The sequence below is a fragment of the Ovis aries genome, chromosome 2 (assembly GCF_016772045.2).
Source record: "Ovis aries strain OAR_USU_Benz2616 breed Rambouillet chromosome 2, ARS-UI_Ramb_v3.0, whole genome shotgun sequence".
Classification (NCBI taxonomy): Eukaryota; Metazoa; Chordata; class Mammalia; order Artiodactyla; family Bovidae; genus Ovis; species Ovis aries.
This window is the reverse complement of record NC_056055.1, coordinates 143,832,215-143,849,098: the sequence shown is the minus strand read 5'-3', so window position 1 is coordinate 143,849,098 and position 16,884 is coordinate 143,832,215. Positions and strand designations below refer to the sequence as shown.

The 16,884-nt window shown below is 36.8% G+C and overlaps 1 protein-coding gene across 3 annotated transcripts in view; it reads right to left on the bottom strand.

Moving 5' to 3' along the window:
* Nucleotides 1-2,341: 2,341 nt before the first annotated feature.
* Nucleotides 2,342-16,884, bottom strand: part of GALNT3 (polypeptide N-acetylgalactosaminyltransferase 3) — a 56,416-nt gene continuing 41,873 nt past the window's right edge. For all 3 annotated transcript variants that reach the window (XM_042243782.2, XM_015093381.4, XM_060411122.1), the window contains exons 8-11: nucleotides 15,657-15,788; nucleotides 15,354-15,455; nucleotides 10,235-10,387; nucleotides 2,342-9,514 (exon numbers count right to left, since the gene is read on the bottom strand). In XM_042243782.2, the coding sequence (XP_042099716.1) occupies nucleotides 9,392-9,514; nucleotides 10,235-10,387; nucleotides 15,354-15,455; nucleotides 15,657-15,788 (510 nt within the window). In that variant the 3' untranslated portion in view covers nucleotides 2,342-9,391. The remainder of the gene's footprint in view (nucleotides 9,515-10,234; nucleotides 10,388-15,353; nucleotides 15,456-15,656; nucleotides 15,789-16,884) is intronic.

The following is a 16,884-nucleotide window of genomic DNA, read 5'->3' as shown; positions in this document are numbered from 1 at the left end:
GTGGCTCACTTAGTAAATAATCTGCCTGCAATGCAGGAGACCTAGGTTTGATCCCTGCGTTGGGAAGATCCTTTGGAGAAGGGAAAGGTTATCCACTCCAGTATTCTGGCCTGGAGAATTCCATGGACAGAGGAGCCTGGTGGGCTGCAGTCTATGGGGTGGGAAAGAGTCAGACACGACTGAGCGATTTTCACTTTCACTTTGTTCACTTTGAATGGCATAGTGGTTTTGCCTACTTTCTTTAGTTTGAGGCTGAATTGTGCAATAAGAAGCTGATGATCTGAGCCACAGTGAGCTCCAGATCTTTTTTCTGCTGACTGAATAGAGGTGCTCCATCTTCAGCTGCAATCTCATTTAAGTATCAACCATCTGGTGATGTCCATGTGTAGAGTTGTCTCTTGGGTTGTTGGAAAAGGGTGTTTGCTATAACCAGCATGTTCTCTTGACTAGTTCATTTTGCACTCCAAGGCCAAATTGCCCACTATTCCAGGTATCTCTTGACTTCCTACTTTCGCATTCCAGTCCCCTATGATGTAAAGGATATCTTTTTTGGGTGTTAGTTCTAGAAATTTCAGTGCTTCCCTGATAGCTCAATTGGCAAAGAGTCTGCCTGCAATCCAGGAGACTCCAATTTGATTCCTGGATTGGGAAGATCCTCTGGAGAAGGGATAGGCTACCCACTCCAGTATTCTTGGGCTTCCCTTGTGGCTCAGCTGGTAAAGAATCTGCCTACAATGCAGGAGGTCTGGGTTTGATCACTGGGTTGGGAAGATTCCCTGGAGAATGGAAAAGCTACCCACTCCAGTATTCTGGCCTAGAGAATTCCATGGACACAGTCCATGGGGTTGCAAAGAGTTGGACACGACTAAGTGACTTTTACTTTCTAGAAAGTGTTGTCTTTATTGAACCAGTCTACTTCCGCTTCTTCGGCATCAGTGGTTGGGGCATAGAGTTGGATTACTGTGATGTTGAATGGTTTGCCACGTAAATGAACCTAGATCATTGTCACTTTTGAGGTTGCACCCAAGTACTGTATTTCGGACTCTTGTTGACTGTGAAGGCTACTCCATTTCTTCTAAGGGATTCTTGTCCACGGTAGTAAATATAAAGGTCATCTGATTTAAATTCACCCTTTCCTGTCCATTTAGTTCCCTCAGATGTTGATGTTCAATCTGATCATCTCCTGCTTGACCATGTCCAATTTACTTTGATTCATGGACCTATCATTCCATGTTCCTATGCAGTATTGTTCTTTTAAAAAATTTATTTTTGTCTGTACTGGGTCTTCAGCGCTGTGTGGGCTTTCTCTGAGTGTGAGGAGTGAGGGCTTCTCTGCTGCACTTCACTTGTTGCAGAGCGTGGGCTGCAGGGCACACGGGCTCAGTAGCTGCAGCTCTGGAGCGTAGGCTCAATAGTTTTGGCCTATAAGCTTCATTGCTCCACAGCTTCTAGGATCTTCCTGGACCAGGGATCAAATCCTTGTCTCCTGCGTTGGCAGGGGGATTCTTTACCACTGAGCCACCAGTGTGCCTTGCAATATTGTTCTTTATAGCATCTGAATTTACTTTTTCCATCAAACACATCCACAACTGAGCGTCGTTTCCACTTTGGCCCAGCCACTTCATTCTTTCTGGATCTATTAGTAATTGCCCTCTGCTCTTCCCCAGTGGCATGTTAGACACCTTTTGATCTGGGGGGCTCATCTTCTGTTGTCATATCTTTTTGCCTTTTCATACTGCCATGGGGTTCTTAAGGCAAGAATACCGGAGTGGGTAGCCATTTCCTCCTCCAGTGGACTACGTATTGTCAGGACTCTTCACTGTGATCTGTCTGTCTTGAGTAGCCCTGCACGGCGAGGCTCATAGCTTCATTGAGTAACACAAGCCCCTTGGCCATGACAAGGCTGTGACCCATGAAGGGACAAGATAGTGTACTATGGCCATAAGGAAAGGCATGTAGACCGAGATAAAAAAGACTAGAGAGCCCAGAAATAGATACATGCACAGAGTGCACTGATTACGCAAGAGCAGTGCAATTCTTTGGGGAAAGTTCACAGATGATAGTGGAACAACTAGATAGCCTTAGAAAATTAAATAAATAAATCTCAAATTTGTACATCACTCCATATATAAAAAGCATTTCAAGATTAATTATTCACCTAAAAGATAAAGTGTCTAGAAGAAATGGAAATACAATTTTACACCCTTGGAGCAGATAAAGATTTCTTAGAACATATGAAACACTAAACAAAAGTGTGATAAATTACACTTCAATTAAAAGAAGTTCTGTACATTAAAACATATCATTAAGGAAACAAACAAATTCAAACTGGGGGAAAATATTTACCATACACATGTCTAACAAAGGATTTTTATTCATAATACACGAAGATCTTCCACAAATCAATAATAAAGAAATATATCCAATAAACATGTACAAAAGATTGAAACACTTTACAAAAAAGATATATGACTAACATGAACATGAAAAGGTGTTCAAAATAACTCTTCACGGGAGAAATAAAAATTGAAACCATGAGATAGCCTTCCGCATTCATTAGAATGCCCACAATCATAAAGGTTAAAAATACTAAATGCTAAGGGCCACTAAGAGTTCTCATATACTGCCTGTGGGAATAAAAACGATTACAACCATTTAAAAAACAACTACCTGGGGACTTCCCTGGTGGTCCAGTGGTTAGGACTCTACACTTCCACTGCAGTGGGCCTGGGTTCAATTCTTGCTCAGGGAACTGAGATCCTGCAAGCCACACAGCATGGCCAAATAAATAAAATAATAAAAAACAATAGTATCTTGACTGTATCTTTTAAAGTTAAATGTACATCAAGCTTATAAATCCATTCTTCTGTATCTATCTAAAAGACGTAAAACCATACATTCATAGAAATACTTGTACATGAATATTCATTGCACTGTTGTTCAAAACAATTAAAAAGTCAAAACAACTGAAATGTCCATCAGTGGAAGATGGATAAACAAAGTGTGGTATATTCGTACATGGCACATTACTTGGTAATTAAAAGGCAAACCTACAGATACATAATGTTTCATGGATGAATCTCAAAAATGTTATGATGAACAACAAAAGCTCCCTGAATTTTATTATACATAAATTGTATCTCAATAAAAAATTAACTTTATAAAACAAACTAAAAAATACTGCTGGTAGAAAACAAATTCTTTAACTCTAATAACACAGAAATTTTAAAAAATATAATATCCTTGACCTAATTTATAGGCAAGGAAAAGAGGACAGTGTGAAAATGCTCGCAATATGATTAAGTGAAAACATTTTCATACATAATATATGTTGTTTACTCTTTAAATGGAAAGATAGCAAGGAAATAAATCATGTTATAGTTTACAAATCCTAGGATTTGTTCTAAAGTGATTTGTCTTTTTTTTTTAGCTCCTTGACATCTGGACTCCCTTCCTATTCCTGTGAAATTTCAGCCTTCTGCTTCAGAAGCCCCAAATTCAGATACCCACTTTCATAAATTCCATTGCTGGATACTGGTAATGGGAATTTATCCCAGCAGCAGCTATGGCAGTAACTTCGGGAATTCATTCACAACTGTAAGAGGGTCGTCTAGTAGCCAGTGTCAGCAGTGGGCAACGCCATTGCCAGGTGACTAAGAGGGGCAAGCCATTCGTTTGGTGTTTGGTAACAGTGGAAACAGTATTCCCACCAGCAACCTCTGCAGCATAACGTTAGCTTCGAAGCTACATGCTTTGCTTTATTCTTCCCATTTTTCTAGAGTTTTCTCCAGTGTTATAAATGATTCTGTGAACTACTCAGTACCCTTTCAACAAATTTCTTTTCTACCAAAATCATCCAGAGTTAAGAACTTCAATGGAAAAATAAAATAATAAAAGCACTCTAATACAAGTAATGAAATAATGCTCCTTCCAGATAATAAAAATTTTACAAATAAGTAGAAATTATTTCTTCTTCTTTAAAAAAACTCACTAAAAGTACCTTTTTAAAAATACCTTGGATTTCTTTCCTACTTTTAAAGAAAAATGTTTTTCACAATGTTGTTTTAAAAGGGAAGACATTTTCAAAATATTCACTGGAAAAAAATTAAGACATCTCCCATAATAATGCACACAATGGATAGCTGAGATTCTAAAGGAATATCTTGAAATTAAGAAATTGTTAAACAGAAAAAAATACTCTCATAGCTAACTTTCTAAGAAGTATGTGTCTGTGGCTGATGTACTTAAGGGATAAGTTTGATAAGACACTGTCATCATTTGTGTCACTTTAGAAGCTTGGCAACATGCCAAACATTTCCTTATCAACTGTGAATTTATCAACCATCGATTTTGTTGACTTTTTTTTATATCTACTAAAATCTCCACATATATAAACTATTTAGTTAATGAATTTCATAAATTTACTATTTGCTATGTGAATTGGTACTTTTATTTTTTGAATAAATAAATCTGTTTTCTGTAAAACATCTTTTGAAGAAATGATATATAGACCCATAATTTTCCTATCAAAATTTTTTAAAAAAATTTTGTATCTATTTTCATCAGTCCAAACAAAAAACCTTTTTTGTTGTTGTTGTTGTCGTTCTTTTTATTTTTGCCTATTAATCCTTTGCATCTTCCATTCTTATATGTTTATAGCCCTCCCCCGACTGGCATCCCTTCTGTGCTTAAAATATTCTTGAAAAATACAGTTGTTTCACATAGAAGATGTACCCATTCCCTAAAATGTAATGTAATTTCATTGTTTCTTATCTTGCCCTCATGAAGCTGACATCTTAGTGAAGATAAATGACAAGTTCACACACAAAATAAGACAGTAAATTTCAGGTAATCATAAATGTAATAATGGAAAAACAGGGTGATGCAGTCATGTCTGAGTTACTTTACAAAAGTAATCTCTTCTGAGAACATGTTATTTGATCTGAGACTTGAAGTATGTAAAAGATACTGTTGTGAAGAGCATGCAGATGAAGAAAGCACAGGCTCTGAGACAAGAACAAGCTCGACCTGAGCCAGAAGAGACAGCTGCCGTGTCTGAAGCGCAAGGAGCCAGAGAAACCTGGTCATGGCTGAGGCAAGAAAGCAGCACAGACTGGGCCAGAATGACAAAAAGTTAGGGAAATTAGTTTAGAGATCATCTCACTCCATGTAAGATACAATGGTTTAGAGAAGAGCAATGGGACTACAGATTTAAGCTTGTGGAGCCAGAGAAGCCCAGAGACAAAAAAGTTTCAAGAAATGTCAAAAATGAGGTTTCAGTCAATCATCTCAAGTGTTACAGAGATACATGAGGACAGGAAAGGGGATATTGGACTTGGCAACTTAGAAGGTGTCAGTGACAGAAGATGGACTGAGGTCATTGAAGAATGAATGGAAGTTTTTAGTTAAGAATACCAGATTGGATCCTCATTCTCTTTTGGTTCCTTCCAAAATCCCTTGAAAGTGACATTAAAAAGACAGAGAAAATTCATAGGAAGAGTTTCAATGATGAAATTTTGGAGTTTGGAATTCAAGCCAGTTCATAGTAACGGTCAGCCGAATGAAGGAAGATTAATTCAAAGCTAGCAGTGGAGAGAGAGCAGATCAGTAATCCATTTTGTACTGTGAGACCACTGAAATACTAATAAAGAAGCTGGTGGTCCTTGATGCCTCTGGAAGTGAGGTTTAGAGAAAGCGGAGTTGAAAGAGGAAGACTAGCTAAAAGTCTATCTGCCTGTCAGACCCCTGGATCCTCGCCTGGCCTCAAGCAGAAGCCTAGATATTCACTCACTGGAGAAGGTAAAAACCAGAGAGGGTCTCTCAAACAGGAAACACAAAGCACAGTTGAGGGCGGGAATCCTACAATGAAAATACAGCCCCAGCCTTCTTCTCCCAATGATATTTCAGTCTATTCCCTCCAGGAAGGTGGCCAGAAGCTTCTTCTCTTGGGATCTAAACAGTCATTTTTTTCACACTGCAAGAGCCCCAATGCTGCTAAGTCACTTCAGTCGTGTCCAACTCTGTGAGACCCCAGAGACGGCAGCCCCCAACAGGCTCCCCCAATCCTGGGATTCTCCAGGCAAGAACACTGGAGTGGGTTGCCATTTCCTTCTCCAATGCATAAAAGTGAAAAGTGAAAGTGAAGTCGCTCAGTCGTGTCCAACTCTTCGCAACCCCATGGACTGCAGCCTACCAGGCTCCTCCATCCATGGGATTTTCCAGGCAAGAGTACTGGAGTGGGGTGCCATTGCCTTCTCCAGGAGCCCCAATAAGGTCATCTAATAGGAAAGACTACAGCCAACAAGCCCTCCCCATACTGGTGAATTTTCCATTAAGTATTCAATGATCCTCTGTTAAAGAAGCATCAGACATTTAAGGAAAGTAGCCATTATGAAACACAGAAAGCAAAACAATATGGGAAAATATAGCTCAGAGGAAACTGTCAATGCAGTAGATGTAAACACGAAAATTTTAAATCTATGAATATTCTTAGAAAAATAAATGAAAAATTATATTCAGGAATTAACAGAGTGATATACAAGAAACATTAAAAGAATATGAATTGGTTTATGAGAATTATGCAACATCTTTTCTGCATAACCACACTAAAAATGCACCATCTGAGGATATTTTGCTTTCTTTAGGTCAATTGTGATGCAATTTAATTTTCGTTTTCTCTTTTCTAATTCTTATCCACACATAACTTGGCAGTGTTTTTTTAAAAAATAATTTGACTTTTTCTAGTTTCTTCAAAGCATTCAACTTTATTGTCTCAAAAATTGAAGCTCCTATCTTTTTGTACTTATATTTTAATGGTTTACATAGCATGTAACTAAATTGTCTATCAAAAGTAAGGCCACATCTCTGTCAATGTAGGAACTTAAAACTTGATCGTCATGGTCAGTTGTAGCAACAGGCAATTTTAGTGTACTGTTTATTTTCTGCTATGGTTAATCGTATGGTCATGTCATGGCTTTACACCCATCAGACTGACCTGAGCGGGTTTAGTGCCTCTGGAATAAAGGGAACATACTGGGTCTTCTGCAGCCACTACCTCATCTCCACGGTAGTTTCAAGTTGACCAGAAGTTCCACAGTTTCACACTTGAGTGCATCCAACTCTCTCAGATAGATGATAAGAAGTCTCCAGAAATAATTTCCTGCTAGCATTGTTTCAGAATTCAGATTTTAAAAGATGCTATCCTCTCTCTTAAGGACAAATTCCTAATGAAATGAATTATATGACACTTGAGTAACAGCCTGAGGCTCCCAAATCAGGTAGAAAGGACTCTCCCTTTGAATGCATTTAATGAAATTATATTAAAATAAACCTAATCTAAACAGATTTTTGGTTGGGTCTTAACATGATGATATATGACGGATACACAGAGGGAGCTCAGATTTGTTTTTTTTTAATGGGTTTTACTTAAGCTCATAATTTATAAAGTCCCTTTGGGGATTTGTTTGATTTTGTGAGATACAATGAGCTCCAAGAGCAATCTGTGCTCCTGGATGTTTACTCTGGAGTTAACAGACTGAGAAACAGAAATAGACATGTATGTGGGCTCTAGTGTATATCTCACAATACATATTAGTATTAGAAAAAGTCATAGTTTTTAAAGTATTAAAGTATTTAGTAAAGCATTACTTTTTATTATGTAACGTCATACTTTTTAAAGTCTTAAAGAACTATTTTAAAGTAAAATAAAGTAATATTTTAAAGTAAAGTACTTATTTAAGTAAAGAAAAATTCGCTATGAATAGTGAACAGTCATCTGCATCATAGCATATAACATTATAACGTCACGCACTGTGCTATTTCAAAATTATCTGTCTTTCTGCTGTATAAGACCTAAGCTTAAAGGCAATATGCCTACCATAACTTCTGACACAAAGTTAGGCCCACAATAAATATCAGTTGAATTAAAATAAAAATTGGCATTGTAATAAAGAGTGCAGAGTTGTTTTTTTTTTTAATGTAAGTTCAAAGTACAATGAGAAGATGGGGCTAATAACTGTAAAATATTCTCTTATGCACAATTGAAGCCAGGTTAAAAACTGAACCCAATCATATTTTACTTCTTCAATAAGAATAGAAGGGCCTATATATAAAATTACCAAAAAGAAAAATTGTTAAGTCTTCCAAGTAAGCATCACACACCAAATAGTTATCATATACTCAAGGAAAGTTATCAGAAATTAGTAAAAATGTCTCTAAATATCTAACACAGAATCTTCTCCATTTCCCATTTTTATGCCATTGCTATTATTAAGTTTTTTCCCTTAAGAATATCTGATGACTCTGCAATTGATGCTTAGAAATTCAGTATACAAAATTCATGCTTCCCCTATTATCAATTATATATTTTATCCAAAAAATAAATAAATTGAAATCAAATCCTTTATAATATTGATAAAATTGGTTTTATTGTATTTTCCATAGATAGAAATAAGGTTTTTGGTGAAAATTTTCATTGCAAAGACAATCTACAATTGAATCGGTAACAAACAAAATTTAACTTTAAATGAGTCAAGTATTCTGCATCTGAAACTCAATTTCATAAACATTCAAGATTAGTGAATTTTGGTAGGAAAAAAAGACTAACAGAAAGGAAAAAGACACCTTTTTAACATAGAGCAACTTAGAGGTGTTTTTTTTTTTTTTTTTTTAATTTCTTTGGGAAAACACACAGTATAGTTACTTTTTAAAAAGTCTTTTAAGGAAGACTTCAGTGTTTCAAGTCAAGTAGACTTCACACTAAAAAATATTTTTGAGTTTGCCAAGAAACTAAAGTGTTAAAAATAGTCTTCTCCTTATTTATTTAATTTCATGTTTAAGGAAACATTTGACAGATAAGTTAACAAAATGCAAAAAAAAAAAGTTTACCTGCATTTTTATATAATAAATTCTAGATCTATAAAAAATTTCCTGGTTTTACACAAAGGCCAACTTTTGACCTTCATTGATCCATTTCTATGTTAAAAAAATACAGTATCAAATCTTTCTCCCTCCCCCCCAAAAAACTAGAAGAAATATTTTAAATTGTGAGTGTGTGAATGTAACTATGCATATTCTCAAGTGTACAAAGCACACAAACATCACTTTACCGGAAAAATTATTTTCATCACACTGTAAACTTCTCTTCCTCTACATCTGGACATTTCAAAATAGTCTTTGGTATTACTAGTTATTGTGCTTTGAAATGGAAACTTAAGGGATTTCTGTAGCAGTGCTACATAGACATTTTAAGATATAAATAAGAAAAAAATGCACTTGGAATAAGTTACAATTAGCTGCTTTTGCATAATTTTCAAAAACTACAGTGTATGCCTAGTCACAGTTTTATGAGAAAGAATATCTCCTTTTTCAACTCCTTAATTTTAAGGAACACTTAATCATTTTGGTTAAAAATCCATTTTTGGAGTGAGTCTGATGGATTGCATGACACTAAGCTTGGATGCTCTCCACTTGCTGAAAGGCACATTTTAAAGAATGGATTATACAGAAGTTGGTCCTAGAATAAAAAGAAATAAAACAGACATTAAGTTTCAAGACTCAGAGTTAACTGAGAAACATAAAAAACACTTCAAGGTCTCATGGAAGCTTAAGGTAGACTAAACAGAATAAATATATACCATTCCTAACTTTTCATCTTTCTAAGATCTACAATATCTGATTAAATCTTGTTGGTTTTTGGTGTAGGCAATGCAATTTATGCCACCGATGTTTGATTCAAAGAAGGTGCTATATAAATGTTCTAATATTACACAAAACAATGTGCAGGTAAGAATTGCAAGATTCCAGCTAAGCTTTAAAACATATGCTTAAAAACAGGGGAAAAAAAACCCACCTTTCACGTATTCCCTCAAATCTAGATTCATGAAAAAATATAAAAATTGGAAAGGAAAGTATCAGTTTAGGTATGAAAGGTATGACTGTAACAGGAAACATTATAAGAAACTCCAGAAAAACAAATACAACTATTATTAATAATCCACAGAAAGTTGATCTGCATAAATCATGCTCTAAGACATTTTACAACCATTCTGCTCTAAGAGTATTTAATTCATTGATACCTTCTTTCTTAACATAAGGTAGAGATACATAATGACAAACAGAGACAGAGAAATTCTGGTGGATAACATTAATGTACTGTTTCGTGTATTTTCCCAGATAAGCAATAGGGCTACTCAGAATAATTATATAAAGGGGTGAATTAACTGCACTGAGGTACCTTCTGGATCTCCCATATCTGTTCTCCAGTGGCAACTGTTTTGCGACCTTTGTAGGCACATGCCTTTAGCTGAACAACACCTTGTGCAGCATGAAGACACAATTCCTTTTGGATGTTATGCCGAATTTCACGTTGGGCAGAATATTCAAAGTACTGTGAAAGGAAGAATGCTGTTATTGACAAAAGCACCCTATATCCTCAGTTGCAAAACTGTCATCAAAAAAAAAAAAAAAATCAGCAACTCACTGAACAATAGGTATCATAATTACAAACTGAGTTTGGGGAACAGAAAAGATTATATACTTTCTCCAGCCTATCACCAATAGTTACTTAATTAAGAAGGTACTATCTTCCTCCCCATGTCAGAAATTGGATGCTATCAGGTAAGATGGAGGCTAGAACAGGTATGCCATAGAAAAGAGCCTGGAAACTTTTAGCAAGCCCATCATTCCTTTTTCTCCCCACAAGTGTTCCTTCCCTCTTATTCATCTCAATTAATACTACTTTCATTTAAACTAGTAGTATTTAAACATGGTACTCTTGGGAATTCACTGATGGTCCAGTGGAATTCCCTGGTGGTCCAGTGGTTAGGCACTTTCACTGCAGTGGCCCAGGTTAAGTCCCTGGCTGGGGAATTAAGATCCTGCAACCCTCATGCCATGGACAAAAGAAAAGGAGGGGATGCAGTTTTTCGTGCCTCAGTTCCCTTGCCTGTAAAAGGTAATTTAATAGCTCCTAGGTGGCGCTAATGGCAAAGAACTCACCTGCCAATGCAGGAGAGGTAAGAGACATGGTTCTGTTTCTGGGTCTGGAAAGGGCATGGCAAGTATTCTTGCCTGGAGAATCCCACGGACAGAGGAGTCTGGTGGGCTATACAGTCCATAGGGTCATAAATAGTTGGACACGACTAAAACTGCTTAGCACACAAGTGCACACGTAGGGTTATGACTATAAATGGGTTAATATGTGTAAAACATTTAGACCAGTAACTGGATGTGGTAAGCATTCAACTCATTTTTGGCTATTGTTACTATTATTGATGCTTCTCTCTCTCCACATATCCAGTTAACTAGCTCCCTAGTCTTCCTGAATCTTCCTCTCAGATGCTGCCATCCTACCCACCCTTACTTTCACACCCGCATTTTTCTTGTTCAGGAACTCAAAATCTCTGCTGCAACACCTCCACCTGCACCTCCAACTTCCACTCCTCCAACACAGTCCAGTCTTGCTGCCAGTTTGTCTTTTGTAACACAGATTTGATCCCTCATGTTCCCTGCTTCAGTGAATCACTACTGTTGCTAAGACAAAGCCCATACTTCTCAACTGGCATGTGAAATCTTCCACTTCCAATCTTGCATCAACCATCGTCCCGGTTATACACTGTTCCTTTCACACAATCCTACCACAGCAGGACATGTGTATCCACAGCTCCAAGACTTTGCTTTACGGTGCTCTCCCTGGAACACCTCCCTGGATGCTTTTCTGTCTAGCTAACTCCCTTTGACGCTTCAAAAGTCAACTCCAATATTACCTTCCTGCTTTAGATTTCCCTGAACTTGTCCTGTGCACAAACTTACACTCTCCTCAGGGTTCCCAGAGTCATCAGAGACAACTTCCACAGCACTCCATTAGAATTATGGTGTAGCTAGCTGACTTCACTGTAGACCAAAGTCAGGCAGTGTATCTAGTAATGACATCCATTATAAATCAAATATTTCATAATGTTGACATTCCAAAGAGAAAATGAGTGAACATAATTGATTTTCAATAGGGAAGTAATTAGTCTTAGCACTAATATTTATTGAGCCCTTATTATGTGCTAGGCAGGGACTGTTCTAAACCCTTTACGTGTATTAGAGTAGGCACTCCACAAACATTAGCTGAATTAATCTTGAGTTCCCCTGGCCTTAGCCTCATGCTTAATTTATCTCCTTCCACAAATATAATATCAGTCATTTTTATAACTGATAGCTCTTCAGATGGAGACTGAAAGCTCTTCAGATGGAGACTGAAAGCTCTTCAGATGGAAAGAAAGAAGACTTTCTTTCTTCAGATTGAAAGAAAATGGGTTTAGATCAGGAAAACAACATTCTGTCTGTGCTTTAAAAAGGATAAACTTTAGGACCTCAAAGATGATGAGAAAGGCTGACCAGTACTTTACTTCACTAGTAATATTTTTTAAAAAAACATTAAAAGGGAAGTTATAAGGAATGGAAAATAGTTGAAGATACTTAGCCAAAGAGTATGTAATTAGCTAGCTGAGAACACTGGACAGACTTTAACTTAGAACCAGGACAAAAGCACAAGAAGAGAAAGGGGAAGAAGCTAGGCCTTGGGTAACAAAGCAGTAATGGATTAACCTGCACTCTGCACTACACCAGTATTTAGTCAATTTAGTCACATAATCAAAATACTTATTTTTTACTTGGCATATTCAAATACCGTTACAATGGAATTTTCTGCTACAAAAAAATATCATTATCTGTCAAGAGAGTAGAAGGAAGCCTGAGGAAATGACCGAGTTAGATGATATCTCAGAAACATCTACCACTCAAGGAACCCCAATTCCTAAACTAGTTTAAATGCAGTGCTTGACTGAAAATAACATTTAAAGGAAATAAATCAAAATAAAATCAGTGGCCATGTCAGGGCAATAGAAGCCAGAGTTATCTTCTTAAAATATAAACCAGGAAATAGTATTCTTCCACTCAAAATCCTCAGGTGGCTTCTGTCACACTTGGGATTAAATCCATGATCTTAACGTGGCCAGCAAAGTCTTATACGACCAGGCCCCTAATCCATGTCTCTGACCTCATTTTCCACCCTCTTTCCCTGGACCACTCTACTCCAGCCACACTGGCTTCGTGCCCGCTTCATTTACCTGCCACTGGGCTGCTGGCTTTGGGTCCCTCTGCCAAGATGCTCTCTTCCTAAGGCACGGTTCCTCTCCCAACTCCTTCAGGCCTCCAGGCTAAGGTCACCTTCTCAAAGAGGTCTTCCTGAACCTCCAAAAATAACTAACCGCCCCCCACACACATTATTTCCCTACCCTATTTTATTTTTATTTATACCTAAAATTACATATTTATTTTTTCCTTTCCTTTTAGAATACAAGCTTCACGAGACAGAGACTTGGTCGTCTTCACTACTATAAGGGAGTGAGTTACATTATCGACTGTCAAACAAATACTTGTTGAAAGAATATGTGAATTATTTAACCATTCCAAAATTTCTAAAAGATGCCCCCGTGATATTTATAATTTAAAAATTATTTTAGAGACAGAACTATAAAAATATCTGTATGGCAATGACAGGAGAAAAACAGAACATCATATAAAATATATCTTCAATTTTTATGGTAAAATAGGTGTAATGCTATAGAAAGCCTGAAATAAATTTATAAATATTTACACTTAGTGGTAAAGAACCCGCCTACCAATGCAGGAGACTTAAGAGACGCGGGTTGATCACCAGATTGGGAAGGTACCCTGAAGAAGGAAATGGCAACCCACTTCAATATTCTCGCCTGGAAAATTCCATGGATACAGGAGCCTGGCAGCTACAATCCATGGGGTTGCAAAACAGTCAGACACAACTGAGTACGCACACATACATTTAATGGTAAGATTTTTACAAATGAGGAAATATTTCTCATTGCTCCAAACCCTAATTTTTACTTGGATAGTCCTGTGTTATTTCCAAAAGAAGGCAACTATTTGTATAATTATTTTTTCTTTTAAAATATGGTGTGTAGGGAAATTTCCAAATAGGAAGATATATACTCATACATCTGTGTATATGTATATACATGTAAGTCTGTATATATCTGTGTGTATCTCTATCCTATTTCAGAACTATATCTAACCATCAAGCAATGGATCCTATTCACTACCTATAGCTTTTGGGCATCAGCATCATCTATCTTCAGCAAGCAGACTGACTGGTTTGGATGAGTAAGCACTGGAACTGGATTAAACTGAGGCTGAGTAGAAAAAAACATGGAAGTATACGGATCAGGAGATAAACTGGCCCTTTCTTCTTAAAACTGATATCATCAAAGTTCCATGCTGTTAACACAGGGCATCTTGAGTATTCATTAATAATACCATGAAAATCCTCTATGCACATCTTGGACTCTATACCAAAACACTTGCAATCCTGCCCTCCCCCAAAAGACACACTAGCTCCTCTCCTTAGGACAATGTTCTCACTCCCACCAGCTATTTCACTAACTCTTAAGTGTACCTTTCAAAAAATGTCCCCAAATGTCACCTTTCCCAGGCAAATGTATGGGCACCCTAATTCAGATGCCCTCCTCCATACCCCCAGAGCACTCTGAAAGTTTTATCCCAGACCTTACCATCCTGACTGTAAATGCCAGTTTTGAAACAGCAATTTCCTGAAGGAGCTGAAATCTAAATTGCTTGAACCCAGCAGCGTACCTGGTATGCAGGGGTCACTTAGTGAATTTGTTGAATTAACAACGGAGAGAAAGAGTCTAATCTTCCAGGAATTAACTTGTAAAAGGCAAGAAAAGGAAGCTAAAACCTGGAAATAATATTTTAATATGTTCTCTATCCATAGTGACATATGATATTTTAGTCTTAATTAGTAAAACAGCAAAAGGGCAGTAACAAGCAAAGATGTCACCAATCAAGGAGAATCAAGAACATACATATTTTTGAAAAAAATCTGTTGAGATAATATTGTGGCCCACAAAAGTACAGTATGAACATGATGTTATTTGCTGTCTAATCCAGTTAAATATAGCCTTTATGTATAATTTAGCAAAATCACCATGCTAATAGCCACGCAGCCTTAAAGGTTCACACAGAAGATCCCGTTTTTGTTTTTATTTCAGATGGCATTATTCTATTATATTCTCATTTGCCTTTCTACTGAATGGGTAAGCAACCTCAAACTGTTTCCAGAGGTAGAGTGAAAATCAAAATAAAGTACCCTGCAACTTCAATATTAACTGTCTAACTTACTCTAAAAGTATTTCACATACCAGTTTACCTGAACATGAAATTGATGTATGGGTTCTGAAAGACATGCAAGAACTTACTTGTGGTTGCAGGTACTAAAGAGAAGGCAGGATTTTTTGTGCAGTGCTCACCTGATTTCCTCCAAGTCCATGACACGTGTACAGAATCAGTGGTTTGCCTCCTTGGTTATTCTCTCCAACATCCAGACATAGAGGCTGACCAACACTTTTAATCTAAAGGGAAATTTTCAAGTTATAAAAATTTTTAAAAAATCTACGTGGTTTATATATTTTCTCAACTAACTTCTGAAAGTAATGTTAACGTAAAAATCTCAAAAGCAATAAACCAGAAAGTATTACAGCAATTTTTCTTGAACCACATAAATATTGGTGGCAAAGAGTACACCAAGTAAAAAGGAACAGGAAAATACTCACATATCCAGATATAACAGGATTAAGGTCTGGCACATACACTTCTGGATAAATATTATTCAGATACCACGTAAAATTTTTACACTGAAGGCGGTGCTTTATTTCAAATCTTTTTGAAAGATCACCAAATGATTTCTGGAGGAAGATGAGAAGTGAAGGGGAATGCTTAATTAAAACAGCACTGATGAAGTACTTCAAATGCTATTATTTGTATTTACATTTAGGTCTTTAAAAAAAAAAATTCTGGGCCAAAATGTAATACGCAATTTAACTACAGTCACCATTCGTTCAGGCAACAAGTATGCCTGGCTGCTCACTTCTGGCTTCAAAGAGAATCAAGGACCACTGCAGTGCTGACCTTGTGCTACTGTATTCTTCCTTTGTGCCACAAACCCCTTTCACGGGACAGAGGTCCTAAATGAAATGCTGAAGGCAAAAACTGGCAGTGGGGACATTCAAAACGCATCCTAGTTTATACACTAAAGTGGTCTATGAAGTGAGGCGTGAGAAACAGCGCCAATGTACAGTGTAATTCATATCTCTTCTCCAGTCAAGACCACAAAGATAATAATTTTTATACTTTAGGAATATTTTTTTCTAATTTTAAGGGTGCCGCTTACTCCTAACAATATTTCCTAATCATATCCTAACAATAACAATGTTTTAGTAGAAAAAGTCAAGTTTTTAATCAACTATATTTTATTTCCCTTTATCTTATTTAAAAAGGAATACGAAAATATTTTTTAAAAGCACTTCTAAGTTGAAAAGGTATCTGAGGTAGGCAAAATTTAAAAAAAAATTATGAGTACCTAGATATGTGTAAAAGTAAATACTCTAGCTTATTAGTTCAACTAACAAAAATATTTTCTGTGCCAACTTCAATGTTTTGAACCCAGGGGTCTTAGCAAAAGGTAGGAAACTCTAAAGGATTTCTGGGTAGCTTATATATTTTATCATGTAGGTCTATTTTGCCCTAGGTAAAAATGGGTTTTCTGGGTCACTTGCCACTTTGTGGGTGACAAGAAATCATAAGCTGTAGTAGTATCCACTCGCCTGCTTAACCAAGTACCTTATACAGTATACAAACTACCCCATTTGTGTCGGTGGCCCTGGGTGAAGGGCTAGCAATCCAGTCCAGCAGTGCTCTGATTTTGCTTGGTACTGACATGTTATAGGGAGATGCCAGAGACCAGAGAAAAAGACAAATGAGGTAACCAGACCTTTATGACAT